This window comes from Lactuca virosa, chromosome 3 (assembly GCF_052849685.1).
Source record: "Lactuca virosa cultivar CGN04683 chromosome 3, Lactuca_virosa_CGN04683_v6, whole genome shotgun sequence".
Lineage (NCBI taxonomy): Eukaryota > Viridiplantae > Streptophyta > Magnoliopsida > Asterales > Asteraceae > Lactuca > Lactuca virosa.
This window is the reverse complement of record NC_136428.1, coordinates 223725266-223751904: the sequence shown is the minus strand read 5'-3', so window position 1 is coordinate 223751904 and position 26639 is coordinate 223725266. Positions and strand designations below refer to the sequence as shown.

The following is a 26639-nucleotide window of genomic DNA, read 5'->3' as shown; positions in this document are numbered from 1 at the left end:
AGCTATTATATGTGTCTATATGTAAATATAGACACATATGTAATGTTTATTCTGGTTGTACTATTGTATTTGGAAGACTCTTATATTTGACCATATTTATCTTTGATATCATTTGGCAGAATTAAAAATGAACAAAAAGTTCAATCATGGCAATTTACAAAAGTACATTGCTTATTTTGCAATTAAAGGGTTGTTTAAATTAATGAAAAAAAATGAATGGCAGTTTTGTAAAGTTAGAAACAATTTCTGAAAAAAACAAAACAAACTAAAAATTATAAAAACAAAAACAAATAACAATATAGTTGTATTGAATAAGAGCTATAAGAAAGGACCAAATTGCCCTTTTGTCATCTATTCTTTTAATTGCACCAGATCAGACACCATTAAAAATGAAAAGAATACATCATATTTTAACAGAATAGTATGATAAATAAATGAAAAGAATACAACTTTGTCTAACATTGCATAACGAAAGTACATTACTATAACATGCAATTTATGTTATAACATGTCTTCCACCATTACAGTAAAAAACTGAAAAAAAATAACTTTGAGTTATAACAATATTACACCAGAATAGTTTGATGGTATAATATGGTAAAAAAATATTAAGGAAAGTACATCGTCATTTTTTGTCATTTTCTTATTCTCCACGTAACGCTAGGATCAAGGTTTGGCCTTTCCCTTCTACAAACAAAAAGAAAGATCATTAAATGTTAAAAGAAGGAAAAATATTATCACTATAAATGTAATTCATGACATGAAGAAACACATACCGTACGTATAACAATACCATGACAATCAGTACGAAAATAATCATTTTCCTTCTGCAACTCAAGTGTGTCTACACATGGCAATATATTATCATTCTGAGGAACTACAGTACTAAATTCTTCATCTACATCTTCATATGTATCTCTATAATTTTTGGGAGGTGTATTGAACACAATAGACATTTTTTGATCGAGCGGATCTGTGACATAAAATACTTGTTGTGCTTGTGAGGCCAATATGAAGGGATCACCTTTATGGCCTAATCTTTTTAGTTCAACTAGTGTGTACCCCAATTTATCCCTTTTTACCCCATTTCTATTGTCAACCCAGTCACACATGAAAATTGGAATTCGTTTAAAATGATAATCTAGTACCCATATCTCTTGTAAAACACCATAATAAGTGTTTTTGGCATATGTTACAACTTCTTTACTGATGTGTGTGTCAGTTACAACGACACTAACCCCACTGTTTTGGTGAACTTTACCTTCACGAGCTTTTGTACGAAAAGTATATCCATTGATAGCATATACATCGTATTTAATAATGTTCTTATTGGGTCCATGTGAAATCTATCTCATTGTCTCTGTTATACTTTCTCTACAGCCCCCTAACTCTCTCTCTACCTGAATTGTAATTAGATAATGAATTTAAGATATAAAGAAATGCATAACAAAGAACACAACATATATGAAATGAATATACCTCCTTTCGTAACCAATGACCAAATGCATTACTGTGCTCTTGTTCTAGCCGTGCCTTTCGTTTAGTAGGGTGTTGATGTTGCAAAAAATCCATATGTCGTCTGTCAATACGTTAATGTTAATATTATAACAAAAAAAACATACATGTAAAAAAACATACTTGATATACGGGAGTACTTCAAATGTATTTTGCAATACAAAGAAATGTGCTTTGTTGAATAGTTCTGCGGAAACTTCTACCGATTTAGCAGCTGATAGAGGAGTACCGTCCGTAATAGAACTACTATCTACACCTATCTGAATTCCACATGTGTTATGATTGTCAGGTGGAATACCAACAATATCCATCTTTTTGAGAAATTCACTAAAAAACTCAATCGTCTCTTCTGCAACATTCTCTTCTGCAATGCATCCTTCTGGTCTATTTTTGTTTCGCACGTGCCCCTTAATAACCTTCATAAACCTTTCGAACGGGTACATCCATCTAAAGAATATTGGACCGCATAATTTTACTTCCCTAGTTAGATGAACGGTTAAATGAATCATCACATCAAAAAATGATGGTGGAAAGTGTTTCTCAAGAAGGCATAAGGTTACACATAACTCCTCTTGCAACTTATCGAGCTCATCCAATTTGATTTCATTGCTACATATTGATTTGAAAAAGAAACAAAACCTTGTAATAGCAATTCTGGTGGGTGGATGCATAATAGATCGAATTGTTATGGGCAAAAATTGTTGCATGAGCATGTGATAGTCATGTGGTTTTAGTCCGATCAACTTCCTATCCTTCAGACTCACCAAACTAGAAAAATTAGAACAATACCCTTGAGGAACCCTTAAGTTGTATAAAGTCTCACATAATTTGTCTTTTTCCTCTTTTGTCAATGTACAACCTGCTGCGGGACGTGTTGTGTTGTTCCCTTCTATCTGAGGATGCAACTCTGGTTTTAAACCATAATGAACCAAATCCAATCGAGCTTTATAACCATCTTTCGTCTTCCCGAGAACGTTCAACACAGTTCCGGTTAAACTCTCGCCCACGTTCTTTTCGACATGCATAAAATCTATACAATGTGGAATCAAACTGTCACGCCAATACCTTATTAGTCTATACCATATATTGAATTTCTTCCAGTATGTATTATTTTGCTTGCCCACATCTGAAGTACCCACTTGGCATGATTTTCTCTTTTTTTTATTTATCTTCCCACCTCTTCCAGTTGTAGATTGTTGGATTTCTGCCTCCTTGCCCTTAGACACCTTTCCCCATTTATTAATTATAAATTTGACCCTGTTATATACTTCCTCCCCATTCATAGGTTCTGGAGAGGGTGAGAACTCTTGTTGTCCATTGAATGCCTTTTTTTGTCTTCTGAATGGGTGATCATACGGTAGAAATCGTCTATGACCCGCATAACTCTGCTTATTCGATTCAGGGAGTCTAATGCAGTGTGTTTCTTCACCACACACACCACAACCTTGAAATCCGCTGTATGGACAACCACTTAATGTTCCTAGAGCAGGATAATCATTAATAGTCCATAACACTACTGCACGTAGTTTAAACTGCTCTTGTGCATATGCATCGTATGTTTCAACTCCAATATCAAATAATAATTGCAGATCATCAATAAAAGGTGCAAGGAACACATCAATATCGTTTCTTGGTGTTCCCGAAATCAATAACGAATGCATGATGAACTTTCTCTTCATACACAACCATGGTGGAAGGTTGTAAATGACAGTTAAAATAGGCCACACACTATGACTCCTATTTCCTCTATTCACATCGACCCCGTCAGCCGAAATGCCTAGCCGCAAATTTCTTGGCTCGCTAGCAAATTCAGGATATTTGTCATCAATGGCAGCCCATGCTGGTGAATCAGCTGGGTGACTTAAAACACCAATATCCACCTTTCTGTCTGTTGTGTGCCATGTTAAATCTTTTGCAATAGTCTTAGACTAAAAAAGTCGTTTCAAGCGCGGAATAATTGGAAAGCACCACAAAACTTTTGCAGGAATATTCTTGTAAATTTTATTTTTTTGTTCATCGACCTTCCATCTTGATTTACCACAAGTACGAAATGCTGCCATGTCTGTGTATTCGTTTCTGTAAAGTATACAGTTGTTGACACATGCATGTATCTTAGTATACCCTGAACCCATTGCCTTGAATGCTTTTTTGGCCTCGTATGTACTACTGTACATTTCGTTACCTTCTGGTAACATATTTTTGATCAAAACCAATAATTCTGTAAAGCACTTATCTGATACTCCATACTTACTCTTTAAGTTGAGTAGTTGTATGACTGCTAGATAATTTTGTGAAATTAGGACACCCTTTATATAGGGGCTTCTCGGCATCTTCAATCAGTTCTCTAAACTTCCCAGGGTTCCCAATAAAATTTTCTTCTACAGCTTCCACCATCTCTACTGTTTCTGCAGCATCTGCTGGCATTTTTGTGTTCATGTTGTAACAACGTAAATTTTCAAAACAATTTTTCATTTTTAAATCATACTTTCAATCACACGATAATCACAAAAACATAATGTATCCACTGTGTCATAACAAAACATGTCCTAGAATCTCAATAACATAAACTCCATAAGTGTGTACGGATCATGCCGGCGCCTTCCCGCGATCCTCGCTAGTACCTGAAACACATAACATAACAACTGTAAGCATAAATGCTTAGTGAGTTCCCCAAGATACCACATACAACACATACGCCTTTCCAGGCCATAACTCTGTAGGATCTTCCGATCCATGTGTCTCAGGGGACTTTCGTCTCGAATCCCGGTAGACCTTCCGGTCCTACCTGTATCGACCTTCCGGTTCGTAACCTCTTGACCTTCCGATCCATGTCATCTTGACCTTCCGGTCCATATCATCTTGACCTTCCGGTCCTTACCATACATAACATACATAGCACATACATATCACATAACCGCATATAGCACATACATCTCATAGCATACAAGACCTTCCGGTCACACATAGGTACCCTTCCAGGTACAGTATAGTGAGAAGACTCACCTCAATGAAGTCGGATAAACTCTCGTGCTCAACGTCCCGACCTAGCCTCCTCCTATTATTCAAATAACATTCCCGATCAATATTCTCTCATAGTATCATCTCTACAGATTGGGTAGAAGGCCATTCTACCCCTCTCTGAACTCTCTTGAATCAGTCTTGACCAGAACCCTAAAGTCAACGGAAGTCAACGGTCAAACTTTGACCCGACTCGTCGAGTGCACAAGGGCGACTCGGCGAGTCCATGCGGGTTCTCTGAATCCTTCTAGCCACTCTTGGCTCGTCGATTCATCGTCCCACTCGACGGGTTACAGCTGTCACGAATCACGGGACAACCCCGACTCGACTCGTCGAGTCCCATTATGGACTCGGCGAGTTGCATCCATGGCAACACTGAAATGACCTTCTGAGGTCAGATCTACTTCTCTAACCTATAGATCTGGCCTTCCCAACCACTATAATCACGTAAAGGTCCGACCTATACACTCATGCAATTTCCAATAAGCTCCTTTGGCTGAAATAACCTCTAGAATGGAAACCTAGGGTCATATCTCTAATGGAGTAGCAAAAAGCAAGGTAGATAGGACTCTCTGGACCTCTTAAGGTCCAGATCTAAGAAGAACTCCACCTTGGGACCTCACATACTTTGAATCCAAGCCAAAGAAGGCATAAGAAAACCCTAGATTCAAGTAGATCACCAAATACACGAGATTGAGCACAGATTAGTACCTCTAGCAGCCTCTTCTAATCAAATGGGTGATAGATCTGAGCTCCTCAATCTTCCTTGTTTGTCCTCCTTCCTTCTTTCTTGCAAAATCACACTTAGAATGATGAATTAGCCCTCCTCTTGCACTACAAGCTTTCTCTCTGCTCTCTAGGGTTTCTCAGGGGTGCATTGGCCGCAAATGGTGGCCATAAAGGCCTTTAAATAGGGCACAGGCCCCGAGAATTAGGGTTTCACTTTACAGCGCAGACTCGCCGAGTCCACGCATCGACTCGTCGAGTCCTTCATTAAATCGGACAAGAAATGGGCGCTCCTACTCGGCGAGTCTGAGCGCCTACTCGCCGAGTCCCTTCCTAAAACTTAAGATAAATACTTAAAATAAGATACCTGGGAATCCGAATGTTACAATTCTCCCCCACTAGAATCAGACTTTGCCCTCGAAGGCTTGCTCGACAAACAACTCTGGATGCTGCTCCCGCATCTCCAGCTCCGGCTCCCAAGTCAGCTCGGACCCTTTCCGATGTTGCCACTGGACCTGCACCAGGGACACTTCCTTGTTCCTCAGAACCTTGATCTTCCGATCCCGGATCGCGATTGGCCTCTCAGCATAATTCAGGCTCGCATCTACCTGAATATCCTCCAGTGGTACCGTTGTCGACTCGTCGGCTATACACTTCCTCAACTGAGACACGTGGAAGGTGTCATGAATCTGGCTCAGCTCCGCAGGTAGCTCCAACCGATATGCTACCCTGCCCACCCTCGCGGTCACCCTCGCGGTCACCCAGAATGGCCTAATATACCGGGGCCCCAGCTTGCCCCTCTTCTTGAATCGAATCATTCCTTTCAAAGGAGACACTTTTAGGAGTACGAAGTCTCCCACCTGGAACTCAAGCTCGGATCGTCGTCTATCTGCATAACTCTTCTGGCGACTCTGAGCCGTCAACAACCTCTGTCTAACCTGTTGTATCTGCTCGGTCGTCTGAAGCACTATCTCCGTGCTGCCCATAAAGCGCTGCCCTACCTCTCCCCAACAAATGGGAGTCCGACATCTCCTCCCGTACAACAACTCGAAGGGAGGCATACCAATACTCGAATGGTGGCTGTTGTTATATGAAAACTCAGCCAACGGCAGATACGTGTCCCAACTTCCCCCGAAGTCCAACACACATGCTCAGAGCATGTCCTCGAGCGTCTGAATCGTCCTCTCACTCTGCCCGTCCGTCTGTGGGTGGTATGCGGTACTGAAATACAGCCTCGTACCTAACTCCTCATGGAACTTCTTCCAGAACCTGGAAGTGAAACGTATATCTCGGTCTGACACAATCAAGATCGGTACTCCATGCCGCGATACCACCTCCCTCACATACAACTCTACCAATCTCTCTGTAGAAGAGCTCTCACTGATAGCAAGGAAGTGAGCGCTCTTCGTCAGCCGGTCGACAATCACCCAAATCGCATCGACACCCGTCGCGGTCCTTGGCAATTTGGTGATAAAATCCATGGAAATCTGTTCCCACTTCCACTGGGGAACCTCAAGTGGCTGCAACTTGCCATGCGGACGCTGGTGCTCGGCCTTAACCCTGCGACAGGTCAAGAACCTCTCAACAATCCATGCAACATCCCTCTTCATACAGGGCCACCAACAATCTTTCTTCAAATCCAAATACATCTTAGTGGCTCCGGGATGGATCGAGAACCTTGATCTATGCGCCTCCTCCATCAGAATGGTACGTGCCCCGCCTGCATACGGCACCCAAATCCGACCTTGAAAGGTCATTAGCCCTCGGCTATCGGTAACGAACTCAGACACCTGCCCGATCACCAGCTCCCTCTTGCGGTTCTCCGGTATCAGGGCCTCTTCCTGGGCCTCCCGAATGGTGTCCAACATCGGAGTCATCAGTGTCAATCGCATACAAATGTCTTGAATCGGGGCACTCTCCGCCCTACGGCTCAGGGCATCAGCTACAACATTAGCTTTGCCAGGGTGGTACAGGATCTCACAATCGTAATCCTTTACCACATCCAACCATCTCCTCTGGCGCATATTCAGATTGGGCTGATCCATCAAATACTTCAAGCTCTTGTGGTCCGTGTATATGGTACACTGAACCCCATATAAATAGTGACGCCATAACTTGAGGGCGAACACCACTGCCCCCAACTCCAGATCGTGGGTGGGATACCTCGTCTCATGAGGCTTCAGCTGCCTCGATGCATACGCTATCACATGCCCCCTCTGCATAAGTACTACACCCAACCCTGATATCGATGCGTCACAATACGCCACAAAATCCTTCATCCCTTCCGGGAGGGCTAACACCGGGGCTTCGCATAATCTCTGGCGAAGTGTCTCAAACGAGGTCTGCAGCTCCGGACCCCATGAAAAAGCAACACCCTTCCGGGTCAACCTGGTGAGAGGCACGACGATCTTGGAGAAATCTCTGATAAATCTCCGATAGTAGCCGGCCAATCCTAGAAAACTCCTGATCTCGGTGGGTGATATCGGCACCTTCCACCTCATAACCGCCTCAATCTTGGCCGGATCGACCAAAATCCCATTCTGGTTGACGAGATGCCCCAAGAACTGGACCTCCCGTAACCAGAACTCGCACTTGGAGAATTTGGCATAAAGCCTCTCCGTCCTTAATACCCCGAGGATCTCTCTCAGATGCTCCTCGTGCTGCTCTCTAGATCTCGAATACACTAAAATATCATCAATGAACATGATCATCGAACGATCCAACATCGGCCTGCACACCCTGTTCATGAGATCCATGAACGCTGTCGGTGCATTGGTGAGCCCGAAAGGCATCACCACGAACTCGTAATGCCCATAACGAGTCCTGAACGCCATCTTCTGGATATCCTCATCACGCACTCTCATCTGATGATATCCGGACCTCAGATCAATCTTGGAGAACCAAGACGCTCCCTGCAACTGATCGAACAAATCGTCGATCCTCGGTAATGGGTAACGGTTCTTGACCGTCAACTTGTTCAACTCCCGGTAATCAATGCACATCCGGTGTGAACCATCCTTTTTCTTGACAAAAAGGATCGGTGCTCCCCAAGGGGAACTACTCGGTCTAATAAACCCCTTCCCTAGCAGCTCCTGAAGCTGCGAGGATAACTCCTGCATCTCTGGCGGCGCAAGGCGATAAGGCGCCTTGGCGATAGGCGCTGCCCCCGGAACCAAGTTGATACGAAACTCTACCTGCCTCTCGGGAGGAACACCCGGCAACTCCTCGGGAAAAACATCCGGGAACTCACGCACTATCGGAACGTCATCCATAGAACTTGGCCTCCGAACGGCCTCTCGTGTGTCCATCACATAGGCTACAAACCCGCTGCAGCCCTGCTGTAAACTCTGTCTCGCTCTGGCAGCCGAACAAAACGCTGACCCACATCGGGTACCCTCACCGTACACCGTAAGTACTCCCCCACTAGGGTCTCGTATCGTCACCAACTGTCGCTCGTAGTATATAACAGCCCCAAATCGGCTAAACCAATCCATGCCCACTATGACACATACGTCCCCCATTGCAATCGGGACTAGATCTATCGGGAACTCAACACCGAAGATCTCGAGTACACATCCTCGAATCACATCCGTAGCATACACCGCTCTCTCGTCAGCTATGGAAACTCGTAGAAGTCGACTCAACGCCTTTCGTCGGCTACCGATGTGCCGACTAAACGCTATCGACACAAATGATCGACTCGCACCCGAGTCAAATAACACTAAGGCAGGTACAGAACTCACAAGAAAAGTACCTACGCATATCATAATATAAGCACAATATCTCAATTCAGCATAAATAAATAAAGAATACATACCAGCCACCACATCGGGCGCTGCGCGGACCTCCTTCGCTGTCAACTGGAAAGCTCTCCCGCGAACCTTCGGTGCCTCGACCTTTGCTGGCCGAACCTCGGTAACCCTAGCAGCAGGTGCAGATCCCTGTGCTGATCCCTGATGTAACTGTGGGCACTCGGCCTTCCGATGGCCAGTCTGGTTGCAATGAAAGCAAACCATAAACCCCTTGGGGCAATCCTTGGCGATATGCCCATCCTTGCCACATTTGTAGCAAGCACCTGATCGACAGACCCCATCATGTCCCTTTTCGCACTTCCCACAAGTGCGGCCCTTCTGACCTCCAGATCTCGTGTCAGCGGACTTTGCCCGCTTGGTTGCCGGCTGAGACTGTGTCGGCCACCGATCCATCCTCTGAGACTCGGCCTCCTCCCTGGCCTGAGTCACCAACTCAATCTCCCTCTTCCGGGCATTTCCCTGGAGCTCAGCAAATGTCCGGTAAGTCGAGTTCGACACGAACTCCCGAATATCCCTCCTCAAAACGCCCAAATATCGGCTCATGCCTGCCTGCTCAGTAGACACCTGCTCAGGGCAGAACATCGCCCTCTCATGAAACTTCCTGGTAACCACAGTAACAGAATTAGTACCCTGCTTGAGGGTCAAGAACTCCTGAACCAACCATTCCCTCTCCACCGGGGGAATATACTGGTCTCTGAACATAGCGGTGAACCTCTCCCAGGTCACCTCTGAAATCTCTGCAAGGGTGAAGCTCGCCGTCACGAACTTCCACCAGTCCTTCGCTCCCAAGAGAAGCTGGTTCAGCGCGAACCGTACCCTCAGATGCTCTGGACATGAACACATGTAGAAGCATCCCTCGATATCAGAAATCCATCTCATCGCAGCGATCGGATCCTGCGTCCCATCAAACTCTGGTGGCTTCGTGTTGCTGAACTCCCGAAACAACAACGAGTCACCTCCCTGAGGCCTGGCAGCAGCCACAGCTGTAGTAGCTGTAGCAGCCGCAGCCTTAGTCACCGCTGCATACCACTCATCAAAAGTCTCAATCAATGTGGTCTTGATAGACCCAAACATCTCCGGAATCTCGGCTCGAATCGCCGCTGCCACCTCATCGTGGATCATCTGACGAACCTCCTCATCACTCACGCCGCTCGTCTCAGGTCTATGGCGTGTCCCAACCATGATGTCTCTGAAATACAACATAATAATATCAGAGACTCGATCGAGCATACTCGCGCTCGATAACTCAACCCTACTTGTTCCCTAGTACCATAAGGATTCTTACTTGGACTGTGCACTGATCCGGTGTCTTCAGTAGTACGGGCCCTATACTACCGTCCACACCGCATCAATGTTCACCCCAAGTCCTCCTCCTAGGATCCCAGATCACAAGTACTCTATATCTCACTGGCATAGGCTACCCTTCGGTAGACCTCTCATCAGCTCCTCACTGCTACCTACTCGCTCTCAAGCATCACATAGCAGCAAAATCCTTCCTAGGCTAAGGCATCACAAAATCAGGCCACTCTAGTCCTAATATGAATACCTAGCCAACTCTAGCATGCATATCATATCATAACATATCTCATAACACATAATGTAAGGGTATTTTGGGAAATCGCCGTTCAGGCGCTGGCTGATCGTACACACTGCTTCCTTCTGCCTTTCTCAAAATCTTTTACTCTCTTAGAAAAATTGTTTATCTTATGAAAAACTTTCTCAAATCCTCAGTTTGAGTTCAGATTCATCCGAAGATGCACCCGAATCCCTCTAACCAAGGCTCTGATACCAACTTGTAACAACGTAAATTTTCAAAACAATTTTTCATTTTTAAATCATACTTTCAATAACACGATAATCACAAAAACATAATGTATCCACTGTGTCATAACAAAACATGTCCCAGAATCTCAATAACATAAACTCCATAAGTGTGTACGGATCATGCCGGCGCCTTCCCTCGATCCTCGCTAGTACCTGAAACACATAACATAACAACTGTAAGCATAAATCCTTAGTGAGTTCCCCAAGATACCACATACAACACATACGCCTTTCCAGGCCATAACTCTGTAGGATCTTCCGATCCATGTGTATCAGGGGACTTCCGTCCCGAATCCCGGTAGACCTTCCGGTCCTACCCGTATCGACCTTCTGGTCCGTAACCTCTTGACCTTCCGGTCCATGTCATCTTGACCTTCCGGTCCATATCATCTTGACCTTCCGGTCCTTACCATACATAACATACATAGCACATACATATCACATAACCGCATATAGCACATACATCTCATAGCATAAAAGATCTTTCGGTCACACATAGGTACCCTTCCAGGTACAGTATAGTGAGAAGACTCATCTCAATGAAGTCGGATAAACTCTCGTGCTCAACGTCCCGACCTAGCCTCCTCCTATTATTCAAATAACATTCCCGATCAATATTCTCTCATAGTCTCATCTCTACAGATTGGGTAGAAGGCCATTCTACCCCTCTCTGAACTCTCTTGAATCAGTCTTGACCAGAACCCTAAAGTCAACGGAAGTCAACGAAAGTCAACGGTCAAACTTTGACCCGACTCGTCGAGTGCACAAGGGTGACTCGACGAGTCCATGCGGGTTCTCTGAATCCTTGTAGCCTCTCTTGGCTCGTCGAGTCATCGTCCCACTCGACGGGTTACACCTATCACGAATCGCGGGGCAACCCCGACTCGACTCGTCGAGTCCCATTATGGACTCGGCGAGTTGCATCCATAGCAACACTGAAATGACCTTCTGAGGTCAGATCTACTTCTCCAACCTATAGATCTGGCCTTCCCAACCACTATAATCACGTAAAGGTCCGACCTTTACACTCATGCAATGTCCAATAAGCTCCTTTGGGTGAAATAACATCTACAATTGCAACCTAGGGTCATATCTCTAATGGAGTAGCAAAAAGCAAGGTAGATAGGACTCTCTGGACCTCTTAAGGTCCAGATCTAAGAAGAACTCCACCTTGGGACCTCACATACTTCGAATCCAAGCCAAAGAAGGCATAAGAAAAGCCTAGATTCAAATAGATCACCAAATACATGAGATGGAGCACATATTAGTACCTCTAGCAGCCTCTTCTGATCAAATGGGTGATAGATCTGAGCTCCTCAATCTTCCTTGTTTGTCCTCCTTCCATCTTTCTTGCAAAATCACACTTGGAATGATGAATTAGCCCTCCTCTTGCACTACAAGCTTTCTCTCTGCTCTCTAGGGTTTCTCAGGGGTGCATTGGCCGCAAATGGAGGCCATAAAAGCCTTTAAATAGGGCACAGGCCGCGAGAATTAAGGTTTCACTTTACAGCGCGGACTCGCCGAGTCCACGCATCGACTCGTCGAGTCCTTCATTAAATCGGACAAGAAATACGCGCTCCTACTCGGCGAGTCTGAGCGCCTACTCACCGAGTCCCTTCCTAACACTCAAGATAAATACTTAAAATAAGATACCTGGGAATCCGGATGTTACACATGTTCGTGGAATCAACAACGTATGACGTGTCCATGTCAAAATTATGTTCATATATATAATTTATGGGTGGTTCCTCTGTTTCTCCATGCTTATGCCAATTCGTGTATGTTTGATCAATTCCATTCCGGAATAGGTGATCATCTACCACATCCACCGAATGAGATATGTGGTTTACACATTTGACACATGGACATGGAATTCTTATCTTTTTTTTGGTATCTATAGGATCCATATTTTTAGAAATCTTGTAATTGTGTACTGTATATTTCAAAAATTCTGCAACACCCTTTACATACGTTTCTGATGTTCTGTAGGCTCCCATCCAAGACTTATCCATATTCAGTTTATAACAGCATCAACAAGCAATATATGTTTCCTGTTCATTGAAGCATTTTAACAAACAGTTGGTGTGCATAAACGAAAAAGATCACATTACAATTAAATCCAATAACTGGAAACCAAATACTTGTTAATTGAAGAATATATAATGATACATGACCAAACGAAATAGCAAAGATTAATATTCTGAAGGTAATTATTTTTTATGTCCCTGTATAAATTAATGTAGTATGTGTACCTGTATGAATTTCATGTTGAAGTATCAATTCTTGGTTGAAGTATAAACGTAGTTGCAATACTTTTGTAGTAAGCAGAGAATGATTCGATGGGAATGCATATTTTCTAAAAATTCATATCTACGTAATAGGTGTGGATGATCAACGATATATCGAGAAAATACAAAAGAATAGAAAAAAAAATTGTTCCTAATGGGGTTTGAACTCATGGCCATCACAAAATATACCTTTAACTACATTTACACTTACCTACTGGGGTGATTGGTTGTTTGTAAGTTATTAGTTTACGAAAAAGACATAACAATAAACTAAAAGAGAAACATTTGACGAAAATACCCCTGCTTCCTCTAGAACTGCTCTAAGACAAACACATTTACCATCAATCATACTTTCCTCATTTGATACAATATACGTAATTGTGGTTGCACATTGTTTTTAATTAGCCTTCACAATTGGAAATAAAAACAAATGCCAAAAATACCCCTGAATCTTCTCACACTCTTATTGTTTAATTAATTGTAGTTATGCACATCATACATGTATCCAAGATTAACTTATTTTTTTTTCTATCAATACTATGATGATGCATACCCTAAGATGATGTTTCCTTTTTCTTTTCATTATATATACTAAATGAGCATTATACCCTTATATATCAAACACAGTTTCAATGGGAAATTATAACAATTTCTTTGTTTTATGATAATAACAAATAATTGACGGATGTACCCCTGCTTTATCATAATCGCCATATGTTGATAACAAACATGGGAAAAACTAACTAATCTAACCAATACTACCTCTAAAGTGGAAATAAGTTGAAAAGTACATTCCTTTTTTTACAAATCAATGCAGCAAAACAGGGACAATACTGACTCAGTTATAAGTATGAAACACAATAAAAATAACAATATAAAATTATAATTATAATTACTTCCCATTTTGCCCCTAAGACAGTTATAATCAAAACAACATCATATTGCTTACAAAAAAGAGTTTCATATGTACTCTGTATTAAACACAAAATGGAGTACAACATAGGTCGCCTACACTACGTTTTTCCATGCTATCACATTCTCCTTCGCCATGTCCATTGCATCTTCCATTTTTTCTCTTGGAATGGTCATGTTTAGCATATGCCTGATGTATGCTATTCCATCATCAACTGTTGCCATTGGGTGTTCTGTTACAAACAGATGAATAAGCTTCTCAACTCTTTTGGATGGTGAGTTCATCAAAAAGTGGGGGAAATTGATTGGAACAAATACAGGCCTATGTTCAACATACATATGTTCAATCACTCGGAATTGGTGTGCCCTAACGATCATCTTGAAAGTTCCCAAACAATCATCATTCATAATTGGAACCATTGACAACCCACAGTTTTCTTCAGTTGGCATATGATACCAGTTACCCATAGTTGTATACCCCAAGCTTTTCGAAAAATGACCAAGCATCTCCATGTTGAGCAAATCGATGTTGACACATGAAATAAAGTTAACTTATGTCATTTGATACGACTTACCTGGATAGTCTGTAAAAAACCCGCCATGTATAACTCCAATGGGGAATCTCTTATCGTTTGCTTTCCCGTACTCTACTAATGGTGTGTTTTTTGGTGGTTCACTGCTTACACTCCAAAGTTGGAACCTCAGATTTTCCCATGGATCAGCATTCATCTTTGTTTCCATTGATCGTCGGAGTTGTTTTCACAGAGGAGGAGTAAATAATCGAAGATATCGTATGTTGGTAATGAAGATGTAAGTATGACGATTTTGATATAAGGGGAGGCTTTAAATGGATCATCATTAGGAGCTGAAGGGACATCGACGCAGGCCATCACTTCCGATTAATAGTAGGCTACAGGGGAGGTGCAATTTGAACGACGGCTGTGATAATGATTATCGATATTGTGTTATACATTAATATATTATTTACATTAATATATATAATATTAATTAAGTGTAACATCAATACTTGCTATGTTTTTATTATTACCATACAAAATATAAATTTATATATAAATTAATTATAAATATATAAAATCATTTTTTAATTAATATGGGTATGGGTTGCAGGTGGTCGGGTGTTGGTACGGGTTGACCATCCTTAGGTCATGTAGGGGTGTTGGTAATGGTTTGGGACCAAAATGGGTTTATAATATGGGTATGGGTTGCAGGTGGTCGGGTGTTGGTACGGGTTGACCATCCTTAGGTCATGTAGGGGTGTTGGTAATGGTTTGGGACCAAAATGGGTTTATAATATGGGTATGGGTTGCAGGTGGTCGGGCGTTGGTACGGGTTGACCATCCTTAGGACATGTAGGGGTGTTGGTAATGGTTTGGGACCAAAATGGGTTTATAATATGGGTATGGGTTGCAGGTGGTCGGGTGTTGGTAATGGTTGACCATCCTAGGTCATGTAGGGGTGTTGGTAATGGTTTGGGACCAAAATGGGTATCTAATATGGGTATGGGTTGCAGGTGGTCGGGTATTGGTATGGTTTGAGCATCCTTAGGACATGTAGGGGTGTTGGTAATGGTTTGGGACCAAAATGGGTTTACAATATGGGTATGGGTTGCAGGTGGTCGGGTGTTGGTAATGGTTGACCATCCTTACGTCATGTAGGGGTGTTGGTAATGGTTTGGGACCAAAATGGGTTTCTAATATGGGTACGGGTTGTAGGTGGTCGGGTGTTGGTAATGGTTGACCATCCTTAGGTCATGTAGGGGTGTTGGTAATGGTTGACCATCCTTAGGTCATGTAGGGGTGTTGGTAATGGTTTGGGACCAAAATAGGTTTATAATATGGGTATGGGTTGCAGGTGGTCGGGTGTTGGTACGGGTTGACCATCCTTAGGACATGTAGGGGTGTTGGTAATGGTTTGGGACCAAAATAGGTTTATAATATGGGTATGGGTTGCAGGTGGTCGGGTGTTGGTAATGGTTGACCATCCTTAGGTCATGTAGGGGTGTTGGTAATGGTTTGGGACCAAAATGGGTTTCTAATATGGCTACGGGTTGCAGGTGGTCGGGTGTTGGTAATGGTTGACCATCCTTAGGTCATGTAGGGGTGTTGGTAATGGTTGACCATCCTTAGGTCATGTAGGGGTGTTGGTAATGGTTTGGGACCAAAATGGGTTTATAATATGGGTATGGGTTGCAGGTGGTCGGGTGTTGGTACTGGTTGACCATCCTTAGGACATGTAGGGGTGTTGGTAATGGTTTGGGACCCAAATGGGTTTCTAATATGGGTACGGGTTTAGGACCGAAATGGGTTTATAGTAGGTGTATGGATTTTTTTCTTACTTAATATAAAATAAAATAAAAAATCTTAACAAAGTGTTCACACGGAAAAATTAGTAGGCTAACTAGACCTTATTCTTATTTTCGTTTTATTCTACTATTATCCCATTGTATATACATAATTAAATGCTAAATATTTTTCATTTCCAATAGTGATATAGTTGTATCCTAACGGAAAATTGTTAATTTACAAGGACCAAAGTTGTAGCATTTCTATTTATATCTAATAACTCGTAATAATGTTTCAAAAGCCAGAACATGTTTCCAAACCACGATTTACGCTTCTCATCGTGTGAGTTCACTATCAGATCAAAATTTGGAAATAATTTGAATTCGTCAATCAAAATTAAGCAAATATAATGGGAGGCAAACATTTTTTCCATTTTGTTTGGGCTCCAAATCAACGCGGGAAGTATTCATCTATCTCACCGCCAAAACTATGAAGATCAATCCATCAGATGAAGGAAAATCCGATAAACTTGGTAACCACCCTCAAATTAGGACGTACTAACAATGTAGTATTTAAAAGAGTTTGATTGTTTCAACCATTGTATGGTTTTTCTCTAGGTTATATCGATCCCAGTTGGATTATATTTCAGTTCATCATTCAACAACATTCATCAACGTATTTCTACTGTAAGTATATTCTCTGTATATATGGTGTTAATGTTATTGATTGTATTGATTAGGGGATTATACATAAAGCATAAATTTTTTGATTCTTCATATTATTGTGCTTGTTGCACACCAAATGTTCGATGAAATGTGTATGTGAAATTTTGTATGTAATATAAGTTAGTCATACTTTTTTATTAAACATATAAATAATCAAACTTAATTCATATGTTTCATGTCAACAGAAGAATCATGGAGGTGAACAAGGAACAACATAAGGATATGCCTGACTATGATATGGAATATGAGCAAGATGATGGAACCTAATTTTATGAATCAGACACAGAAGATGGTGAAAATAATGACATTGAGTACAATAGCCATTCAGATTTGGAAGAAGAAATGCAAAGCAACGTTCCTACAAGGTCACCTAGGAAGAGGGGCCTGACTCGATTGCCAAAGCTGAAGACCGAGTATGTCAATTCTGGTGGTAGAAAAAAACGTGTCAAGTTTGATGAATTCGGTAAGTTTACTGGGAAGAATAATGCAGTGTTTGTTAGTTGTTTGGGAGATCTTGTCCGTGAGAAGGTGGGATTAAGTGCTCTTTGCTGGAAGAAAGTAAAACCGGAAGTGAAGGACAAACTTTGGGAAGAGATTACAGTAAATATTTTTTTCACTTTTTTTAACTGCATCTCATATTTTATTTACAAATCATGTATTAAATACTAACAAATTCATTATTGTTTCATTTTAGCGCTATTTTGAAGTTCATGAAACTAGAAAACAATTTGTGATGAATAGGCTTGGTATCCTTCTACGAAACTTTAGAAGGAAATTGTATGCAGCTTACATCAAGCCACATCTGGGAAATTCCAAAAAGCTTGGAGAAATCCTTGTTCGATATCGTGCAATAATTACTGAAAAAGATGATTGGAACAAATTCGTGAAATATACGCAATCTAAAGAGTTTAATGTTACAACTTTTTCCCAAAACTTCTTCATTTATTAATCATTAAATTACCAAAAAGTGCTTGACAAATTTTTTTTTTTGACAGGTTGTGTCACAAAAGACAGTCAAAGCGCGAAAGATGTCAAAGTACGCTCATCAGATGGGACGAGGGGGGTATACTACTCTTAGGAGGAAGTTGGTAAGCTTTGTTTTTAGCTATACGATCCATTATATTACCTTCATAGTATTCTACTTAACAGAATTTCACTTTATATTGTTTACAATTTAATTTTTTTTATCAAGATTGAAGAGAAAGTGATTTCAAAGGAAGAAATGCCCTCAAGGTCAATTCTGTGGTGTAAATGACGTGAAAGTAAATGAGTATTTAAGGATGAAGATGTTAAAGTCATGGCGGATAAACTAGTAACTTCAATAAACCTTTTTATTACTATTACTATAAATATTTTAATCAGTTTTATTAGGACAATAATTATTAATATTTTGTGTGCTAGATGGAACAAGTAAAGCAGATAAAAGAAGGACAAGTTAATGTTGAACCAGGCACGGATGCCATGACCTTAGTTTTTGGCAAGGAAAAGGGAGGATTTTTAAAGGGTGTCGGCACAGGAGTCACTTACAATAGATATTTCAATGTTCCTCGCAGCAAAGGATCATCTAAGGAAGAAATTAAAGATCTTAAAGTTGCTCTGCATAATGGAAAAGTTGAGCTTGAGAAAAAAGATGCTGAACTCAAGGCTTTGTCTACAAAGGTTAATGAACAAGATCAAACACTAAAGCTAGTTTTGGCTCATCTTAATGCAAAAGGAGCTGACTTTCAAAATCTGTCTCATACTGTTGTAAGTAATATTATTAACAACATGTATTTTCAATGTTACTTGTAAATTGAATTTTTTTAGACATTTTCCATGTTTCTTTATATTTGCTAGGGTATTTCAAGTGACAAGATTGTTGAAAGTAGTGAAACAACTCCTGTTAGTCTCAAAACCAAGCAACCATCAGAACCTGTAACACCAGTATATTATCATTTTATAAGATAATCATTGATATACTTTTTTTGGTACTAAGGTCTGTTTTTTCACTTGGGACTTTAACTTATTTAGGTTATTGCAAAACCCACCAAGAAACAAGTTCAAACCAACTCTACAACTGCAACTCCCGATACACAATTGATTTCCATGAAATCTGCAACAGTAGTATATACTTACTTTACAGTTTTCAACACTTTTAATTTATCTTTTATATTAAAATATAATTTTACATATATGTCTTAAACCTTTATATTAGGCAAATACAAAACCCACCAGAAAAGCTGTTGACTCTAAGACTGCCACTATCAATCCTGACATACCAACAGTTTCACCAAATAAACCCCTTCACCAGGTAAGTGTTTTTTACATGTTGAATATACATTTCTGTCTTTTTTTTTAGATTCTAATATTACTTATCAAATTAGCCAATCAAGTGTACTCTATCACATCCGTATAAAAGGAACATTGTTGCTTGTGGTACCATTCACTTATCATCAGAAAGACAATTCATTCATGGAGTTCCTCTACAAGATGATTGCTATAAAGTTTCCATTGATGAAGTGGTAATAAAACAAGCATTTCTGCCCCATAAAACTGGAGAATTCACATTAGTTGAGGATGCATATAAAAGTTTTGTTCCATGGCCAAAATACCTTGTGCAACACGAGTCAAAGGTTTGTTTAATTATGTTCACTACGTTCTGCATTACACTTTATTTTCTTCATAAAGTAGTATACTAAGGTTTTGATGAACTCAATTTTTTTTGCTTCAATGTTGTTGTTATAGGTACCAGAAATTATATCACATCAAGAACATCAACATCAAAACTCAAATAAAAGGAAACCAACTTACATCTCATCTGATGCCCTTCTCAAGAAGACAAGGAGCAATACAAATAAGAAGAATGTCTAGTTATGTTTAGGTTTTGGTTTATGATGTGTTTGATTTTTTTACTATTATTTAAATTCTTGAAATTAGAACAATTATTTTTTTGTATTTTAATTAGGAATTTAATGTATGGATTTGGATTTCAATTATTACTAATATCAAATTATGAATTTTGCTTTTGTTTCATATTGTTGGGTTTGGTTACTTTAATTTAAATGATTTTGATGTGTCTAAAATTGTAGAAAAAGTAACAATAAATATTAAATTAAAGTGGCTTTAATATAAATTTGGCCATGTTTTATTGGTTTTCAATGTCTCTAAAATTATACAATGGTTACTTTACATCATTTTTAACGTGTGGCTAAATGGTTAACAATAGATACCATAATTGATTGTTGTTGTAACTAAATACTAGCAAATCGTCACTTATAAAATTAATTATATGTGTCCATTTACCTAACATGGTCATGTTCACCGTAATTATATGTATCTAAAATATACCCAATAGTCTTATTACGATACCGAATAGTCCTTAATTATAACAAAATGTGTGTCTTTATAATACTTATGATTGTATTTCACTTAAATGTGTGTCTCTGTACGATAGGCTATAGTCACAAAAATTGATTGTTTTTTGTAACTAATTATTAGCAATTCGCCACTTATGGAATTAATTATATGTGGCCATTTAGCAAACATGGTCATGCTCACCGTAATTACATGTTTACAAAAGATACACAATAGTCTTAACAAAATTTAAACTGTGTGGCAATATAAAAGAAAACAACTACATTAAAACATCATGAATGTCGCAAGTTGGTGATATACAGTCACCACAGTTACTAAATAAATGTGTCTATTGACGGTTTAACGCTACAATATTGGATATTTAAGGAAAAAATTTCCGTACAAATTTGCCACACTTTTATAATACGGCCACATGTTTTTATCTCATACAGACACTACATTATAAAGTGACCATAAGACCCATACGATGGCGTCACCTTCCGTCACACTTTCAGTGAAAAAATAAAATATCACTATATGCAAATGTTCACACTTTTTTGGTGTGACTGTAAGTCATTTTTCTTGTAGTGTCAGATTCTGATAGAGGAGGCACACAAGTCGAGGTTCTCTATTCATCCGGGGGTGACAAAGATGTATAGGGATCTTCGTCCTGATTACTGGTGGCCCTACATGAAGCAGGATGTGGCTTGGTTTGTGGAGCGGTGCTTGACTTGCAGGAAAGTCAAGGCCGAGCATCAGCTACCTTACGACAAAATGCAGCCATTGGAGATTCCCATATGGGAATAGGAGGATATTACCATGGATTTTTTTACGAAGCTACCCCGGACTGTGCGCAGAGTGGATTCAATTTTGTTAATCGTGGATCGTTTGACCAAGCGTGCACATTTCATCTCAATTTAGGAGAGTATTTCTGCAGAGAAGTTGGCTAAGATCTATATTAGGGAGGTTGTGGCACGTCATGGGGTGCCGGTATCAGTGATTTTTAACAGAGACTTCCGGTTTACTTCCAGGTTTTGGAAGAGGTTTCATGACGAGTTGGGCACTCGTCTCCTTTTAAGCACAACATTCCATCAGCAGACTGATGGTTAGAGCGAGCGGACGATTCAGGCCCTAGAGGATATGTTGCGGGCGCGTGTCCTGGATTTTGGTGGGAGTTGGGATACGTATCTTCCGTTAGCGGAATTTTCGTATAACAACAGTTATCACACCAACATTGATCGACCTCCTTTCGAGACGCTCTACGGGAGGAAGTGTAGGACCCCGATTTGTTGGGGCGAGGTACGTAAGCGGGTTGTGGGGAGTACCGAGGTGGTACTCAAGACCACTGAGCTGATTCAGCAGGTTCGGAGTAGGCTCCAGATAGCTCAGAGTCGGCAGAAGAGTTATGCCGACAGGCGCCGGTCATATTTAGAGTTCTAGGTGGGAGATATGGTTCTCCTAAACGTGTCACCTTGGAAAGGTGTCATCCGGATCAGGAAGCGGGGAAAGTTGGCCCCATGTATATTGGTCCTTTCATGGTTTTGGCTCGGGTGGGCCGGATTGCTTATCGCTTGGATCTTCCAGATGAGCTCAGTCATATTCATAGCACATTCCATGTCTCTCAGCTGCGGAGGCGCTTAGTGGATGATTCCGCAGTAGTACCCTTGGAGAATATTCAGGTGGATGATTGCAGAATTATATTGAGAGACCGGTGGCAATTCTGGATTGGAAGACAAAAACCTTGAGGAACAAGGTTGTTGAGTTGGTAAAGGTGCAATGGCAGCACCACAAGGGTGTTGGGTTATGAGCATTCTAACACTCCTAAGTGTACATGCAACCCTAAATACCTTGGATTTATGTTTTCTCTATTATACATACAATTATGAACATCCAAGGTATTATCCTAATCTAGCATACAAAATAATAAATATAACAAGATAGAATACATACGTCTTTGATGTAGAATGTCTTCATGAAGCTTGAGTGCCTAGTGCCCCAAGTGTGACACCTCAAATGGTTCACACAACACCAAATACACTTGGAATAACTTGATAGAAACTTGAACGCTCCTTGAAATCGTCTAGCCCTCACACTCACACATCAGTGCACGATTTCTTGAGCCATGGGATTCTTTTATATGGTGGCTATTAGGGTTACACCATGTAACTCATAACTTTACCCATTCCTTATGCTCCATGGATTTTAACCTCCATGGAGTATCCATGGGTCACCTCATGGACTTAGTCCAACATAAGGACTCTTGGATCACAAGCCCACATATATAAGAATGAATGATTTACACAATCAACCCATATATTTAATTAGTCTCCTTTTGATCACTTAATTAATTCCAAATTAATTCTTGATCAATACTAATTAAATAACCTTATTAATATATTAGAACTTATAATATATTAACCAACCTTAAGTGTTATTTCTCTCATTATAGTCTATCCAAATGCATGATGCCATGCAACCCAAATGGACCATGCCGGGTCGGGTCAAGTCTTACCAATTATAGTTATGGACTTAGACATTAATCTAACAGTCTCCCACTTGCATAAGTCTAAAACTATTATTGCGTATGACTTCAGGAACCGATCAGCAATCGTAGCTCTCAAAAGCTTCTGTCGAACTCTGACCTTGTCGATGAACTCTGAACTTTATCAATGACTTGTCCATTAGATAAGGGATCATATATTTCTCCATTCTAGATATCATATGTACTGAGACATGGATTATCAATCATTCTCTCTGTCCATTTGTTGTTTCCCGATTTCCGATTCATGATGACTGACTGATTGAACAAATCAAATCAGTCCTGGCTTGGCCAAGCACTCACATGTATCATCTTTAAATCATCGAGGGGCCCACAGATATCGCTTTTATCCCGAAGGTAAAAGGAATGGATAAACTTCGACTCATATGGCTTGTTCTACTACTTGTTGAATCAAACACAAAGGCACGTTTTATAACATCGAGTTACCAATGCGTTTTCGTGCAATCAATGTATAACCAACTCATAGTAACAACTCATATCTCTAGGTTTGAAGAATATAAGATATTATCGTCTCATGATCACTCGTGATAAAATCCATGAAGTGATTCCACTGAGCGCGGGTTGAATCCAATACTTAGAACTTATGAGCACTCATGAGTGTTGTAGCACCACTTTGTCGACCAACTTGGAACTCTACTAACCAACCCATGACAGTCTTGATTCATATCTACTTCCAACATATGACCGACTGTGGATAGTTTGAATAACTTAATCATTCAGGAAGAGCGACTTAGTTATTCTGGAAGTCAAAACATGCAAAGTGAAACACAAGAATAAATGAATCAAATATGGTATCAAACCCTATGAATATAAATAAACACTTTTATTTATCACCATACTGATTACTCATTATTCATTGTTTCGGTTTTATCAACTTTATACTTGAATTTAAAACAATAGTTGTCCCATGCTCCAAGCATGTACACTATGTTTTCTAAACACTAGTCATGCCATACACCAAGTATGCATACTATGTTTGTCTATGATATTTACTTTGTAAAATAGATCAATTGAACATCACTCCAATGATCCTCTTTTCACAGTCCCAAATCCTTACTGCAAATGCAAGAATTCCAAATTCATGCCATTTACTGAAATCTGTTAGATTCTAAACTTATATGCATTGATCCTCTTAATGATTATGCACGAAGTCAGAAAGACTTGACAACAATCATTACAGAGCATTCCAAAGGAGATTAGCTCCTTGGAAACATCCTTCTTTCATTAAGTTTCCTAATCTTACACAGATTGAATAATTTCTAACTTTGAAACATTTCCATATTCCATTTTGACTATCACTTCTGAACAAGAGTTGCCTCCTTACAGATTATGTCAATTCTAGATCTTTTCCCTTCATAATGCCCCAGGCATTTGGAAAATTTTAGAAAGGATAAATATAGCACATGTAATCGATCCTATATCTGAAGCATATGGGACACGATTCATGATGTCTCACATAAAGACTAAACCAGTCTTTTGCTATAATATTTCCATTTCAATTTGCCAAGTTCTCAAAATTCAGATTATGAAAAGGGATGCCGTAATCATAATCGAATTTTAGAACGCAAATAATGGACCCATATATAGAATTTCCTTATGTTGAGCCATTCCAACATGAAATTTATATATATATCCTTGATTAAATACGATTAAAATCTCAATCTAAGCTTTTAGAAATGAAATGAAGTATAATTTCCTCTCCCTTAATTATAGCAAAAAAACTTTTTCAACCCCTGCAACCTCACGAATTGAAACTTTTGTTTTCTATAACTAACATTGCTAACTTGCAACCTTTGTCATAATTATCATGCTCTCACTAACATGATGATTATTAGCATAACACTTATGCTCCCACTAGCTTTGACATGTACTCAGAAATCAGCTGACTTTCTTACCAAAGTTCAGATTTCTGATACTAGATTGTTTTGATAAAACTTTATCAAAATCATACACCTCTCTTAGATAGCTCACATGTGTGTCTAAACAATTTTAGAACTATGAAAAAGGATGCCGTAATCATAGTCTCAATTGTTTAGACCTTTGCCACTTCTCACAAGTCCATGTTAGTGTGCCGGTAAACCACACACGATCCACTAACGACTTTGAGAATGCAAATATCACAATTGCTATCTAGCTAAAATCTACTTAGTGAAAGTGTTTCCTCACCATCATTTTCATGAATCGGAGAGAAACCTTATGACACTTAGATTTAATAGTGTATGTGTTCTTATCCATGTGATTTTGTCAAAACCATAATCACAAGACAAGGTTAGTGACAAATCCAAACTCATATTGATTAAACTTGTGCAATCTTAAATTCTTGCCATTTGGCAGCTCAGGTGCCTGCCATTGCTTCCAAGTAGTTGTGCAACCAATTGAGAACTCTCAGATCTCCTATGCAAAGCCAACTTGAATAGGCACAAAAATTTCAACACGATAGGTTATAAACCTCAAGTCGTGTGCTAGTGAAGGACTTTAGGTTTTATTCTTGATTAAGTCTTGAAACTTTCAAGAGCTTTAAGACTCCCACTGTCCTCTTGACATATAAGACTCCCTTGTCAAATATTCAAGAGATAGTGCGGATTCTTTATCAAGACTAACACTTTACACAATTGGCCTAAGTTGGTCTCTGTTTTATCCAAAACATCACAACTTACCAATTTCAAATGTACAAGAGTAGATAACCTTTTACTCTTACATTTTACTAGTGTTAACAAACCCTCTTTAAGATATGTCACTCAAGTTACAATCTTGGAGTATGACTCTAAGAATTGTTTTGGAACGAAGTATGACTCATCTTTTTGATTTAACCATTACAACAATTCATGACTCCTCTTCTTAGTCATAAGAATGCACTAAGATGACTTTAGAGGACCAATTGTGATATGGTATCTTCATCATTAAGATGATCATAAACATGATACTAAAGTACTCTCCCATCTTTTCAGATTTGAGAAACTTTTATCTTTCTGCCATACTTTGATTCTTCTTATTCGTTCTGTCTCACATTGAAACTTCTCCAATGCTACAGACTTATACTTAAACTTATAAGTATAACCATATCTACTGAACTTAAGTAAATCAAGACGAATAGTCTTCTTGATCTTTTGTGGTGGACTTGACCAGTGCACAAGAATGTGTACTCGATCCCTTAGTCCTTTCCTTATTCACATAAGGAATTAGTCTTAATTTTCCAAGCTGAAAGTTCTTATTCATCATACTATACAACATGCATGATTCCAAGTTTCGGTCCAATTGAACCTTGGGTGATGAGAATCTTTCCTTATTTGGTAATATTAGACACTACCACAACCGAAAGAATCAAATCCATTTTTCCAATATTGCTATCAATGGAATCTTATAAGCAACAACTTTTCACAAATGCCATTGTAAGGATACTTAAAATAAATAAAATCAAAACCTTTTTCTTTTATTTTAAAACTTTGCGGAAAAACTTATCCTTACAATCCATATGAAAACCTTGTTGTTATCTATTCCTAAGCAATATAAATATCATAACTCTTAAGTAATAGCCCAAAATTCTGATCACCGAACCATGCGATTGAAATCCATCTTCGCGATCAGAATCAGCATGTACTTAATAGAGTTAGACAATGGACTTT

General features: G+C 39.8%; 1 protein-coding gene across 1 annotated transcript; it reads right to left on the bottom strand.

The window, feature by feature from the left end:
* Nucleotides 1-666: 666 nt before the first annotated feature.
* LOC145164431 (uncharacterized) lies at nucleotides 667-3939 on the bottom strand. Its single transcript, XM_079083149.1, has 7 exons — nucleotides 3792-3939; nucleotides 3554-3700; nucleotides 1639-3403; nucleotides 1480-1579; nucleotides 1370-1400; nucleotides 777-1270; nucleotides 667-687 (listed from the first exon to the last, which is right to left on the bottom strand). The coding sequence occupies exons 1-7, from the start codon at nucleotides 3937-3939 to the stop codon at nucleotides 667-669; spliced, it is 2706 nt and encodes a 901-aa protein (XP_078939275.1).
* Nucleotides 3940-26639: the final 22700 nt, after the last annotated feature.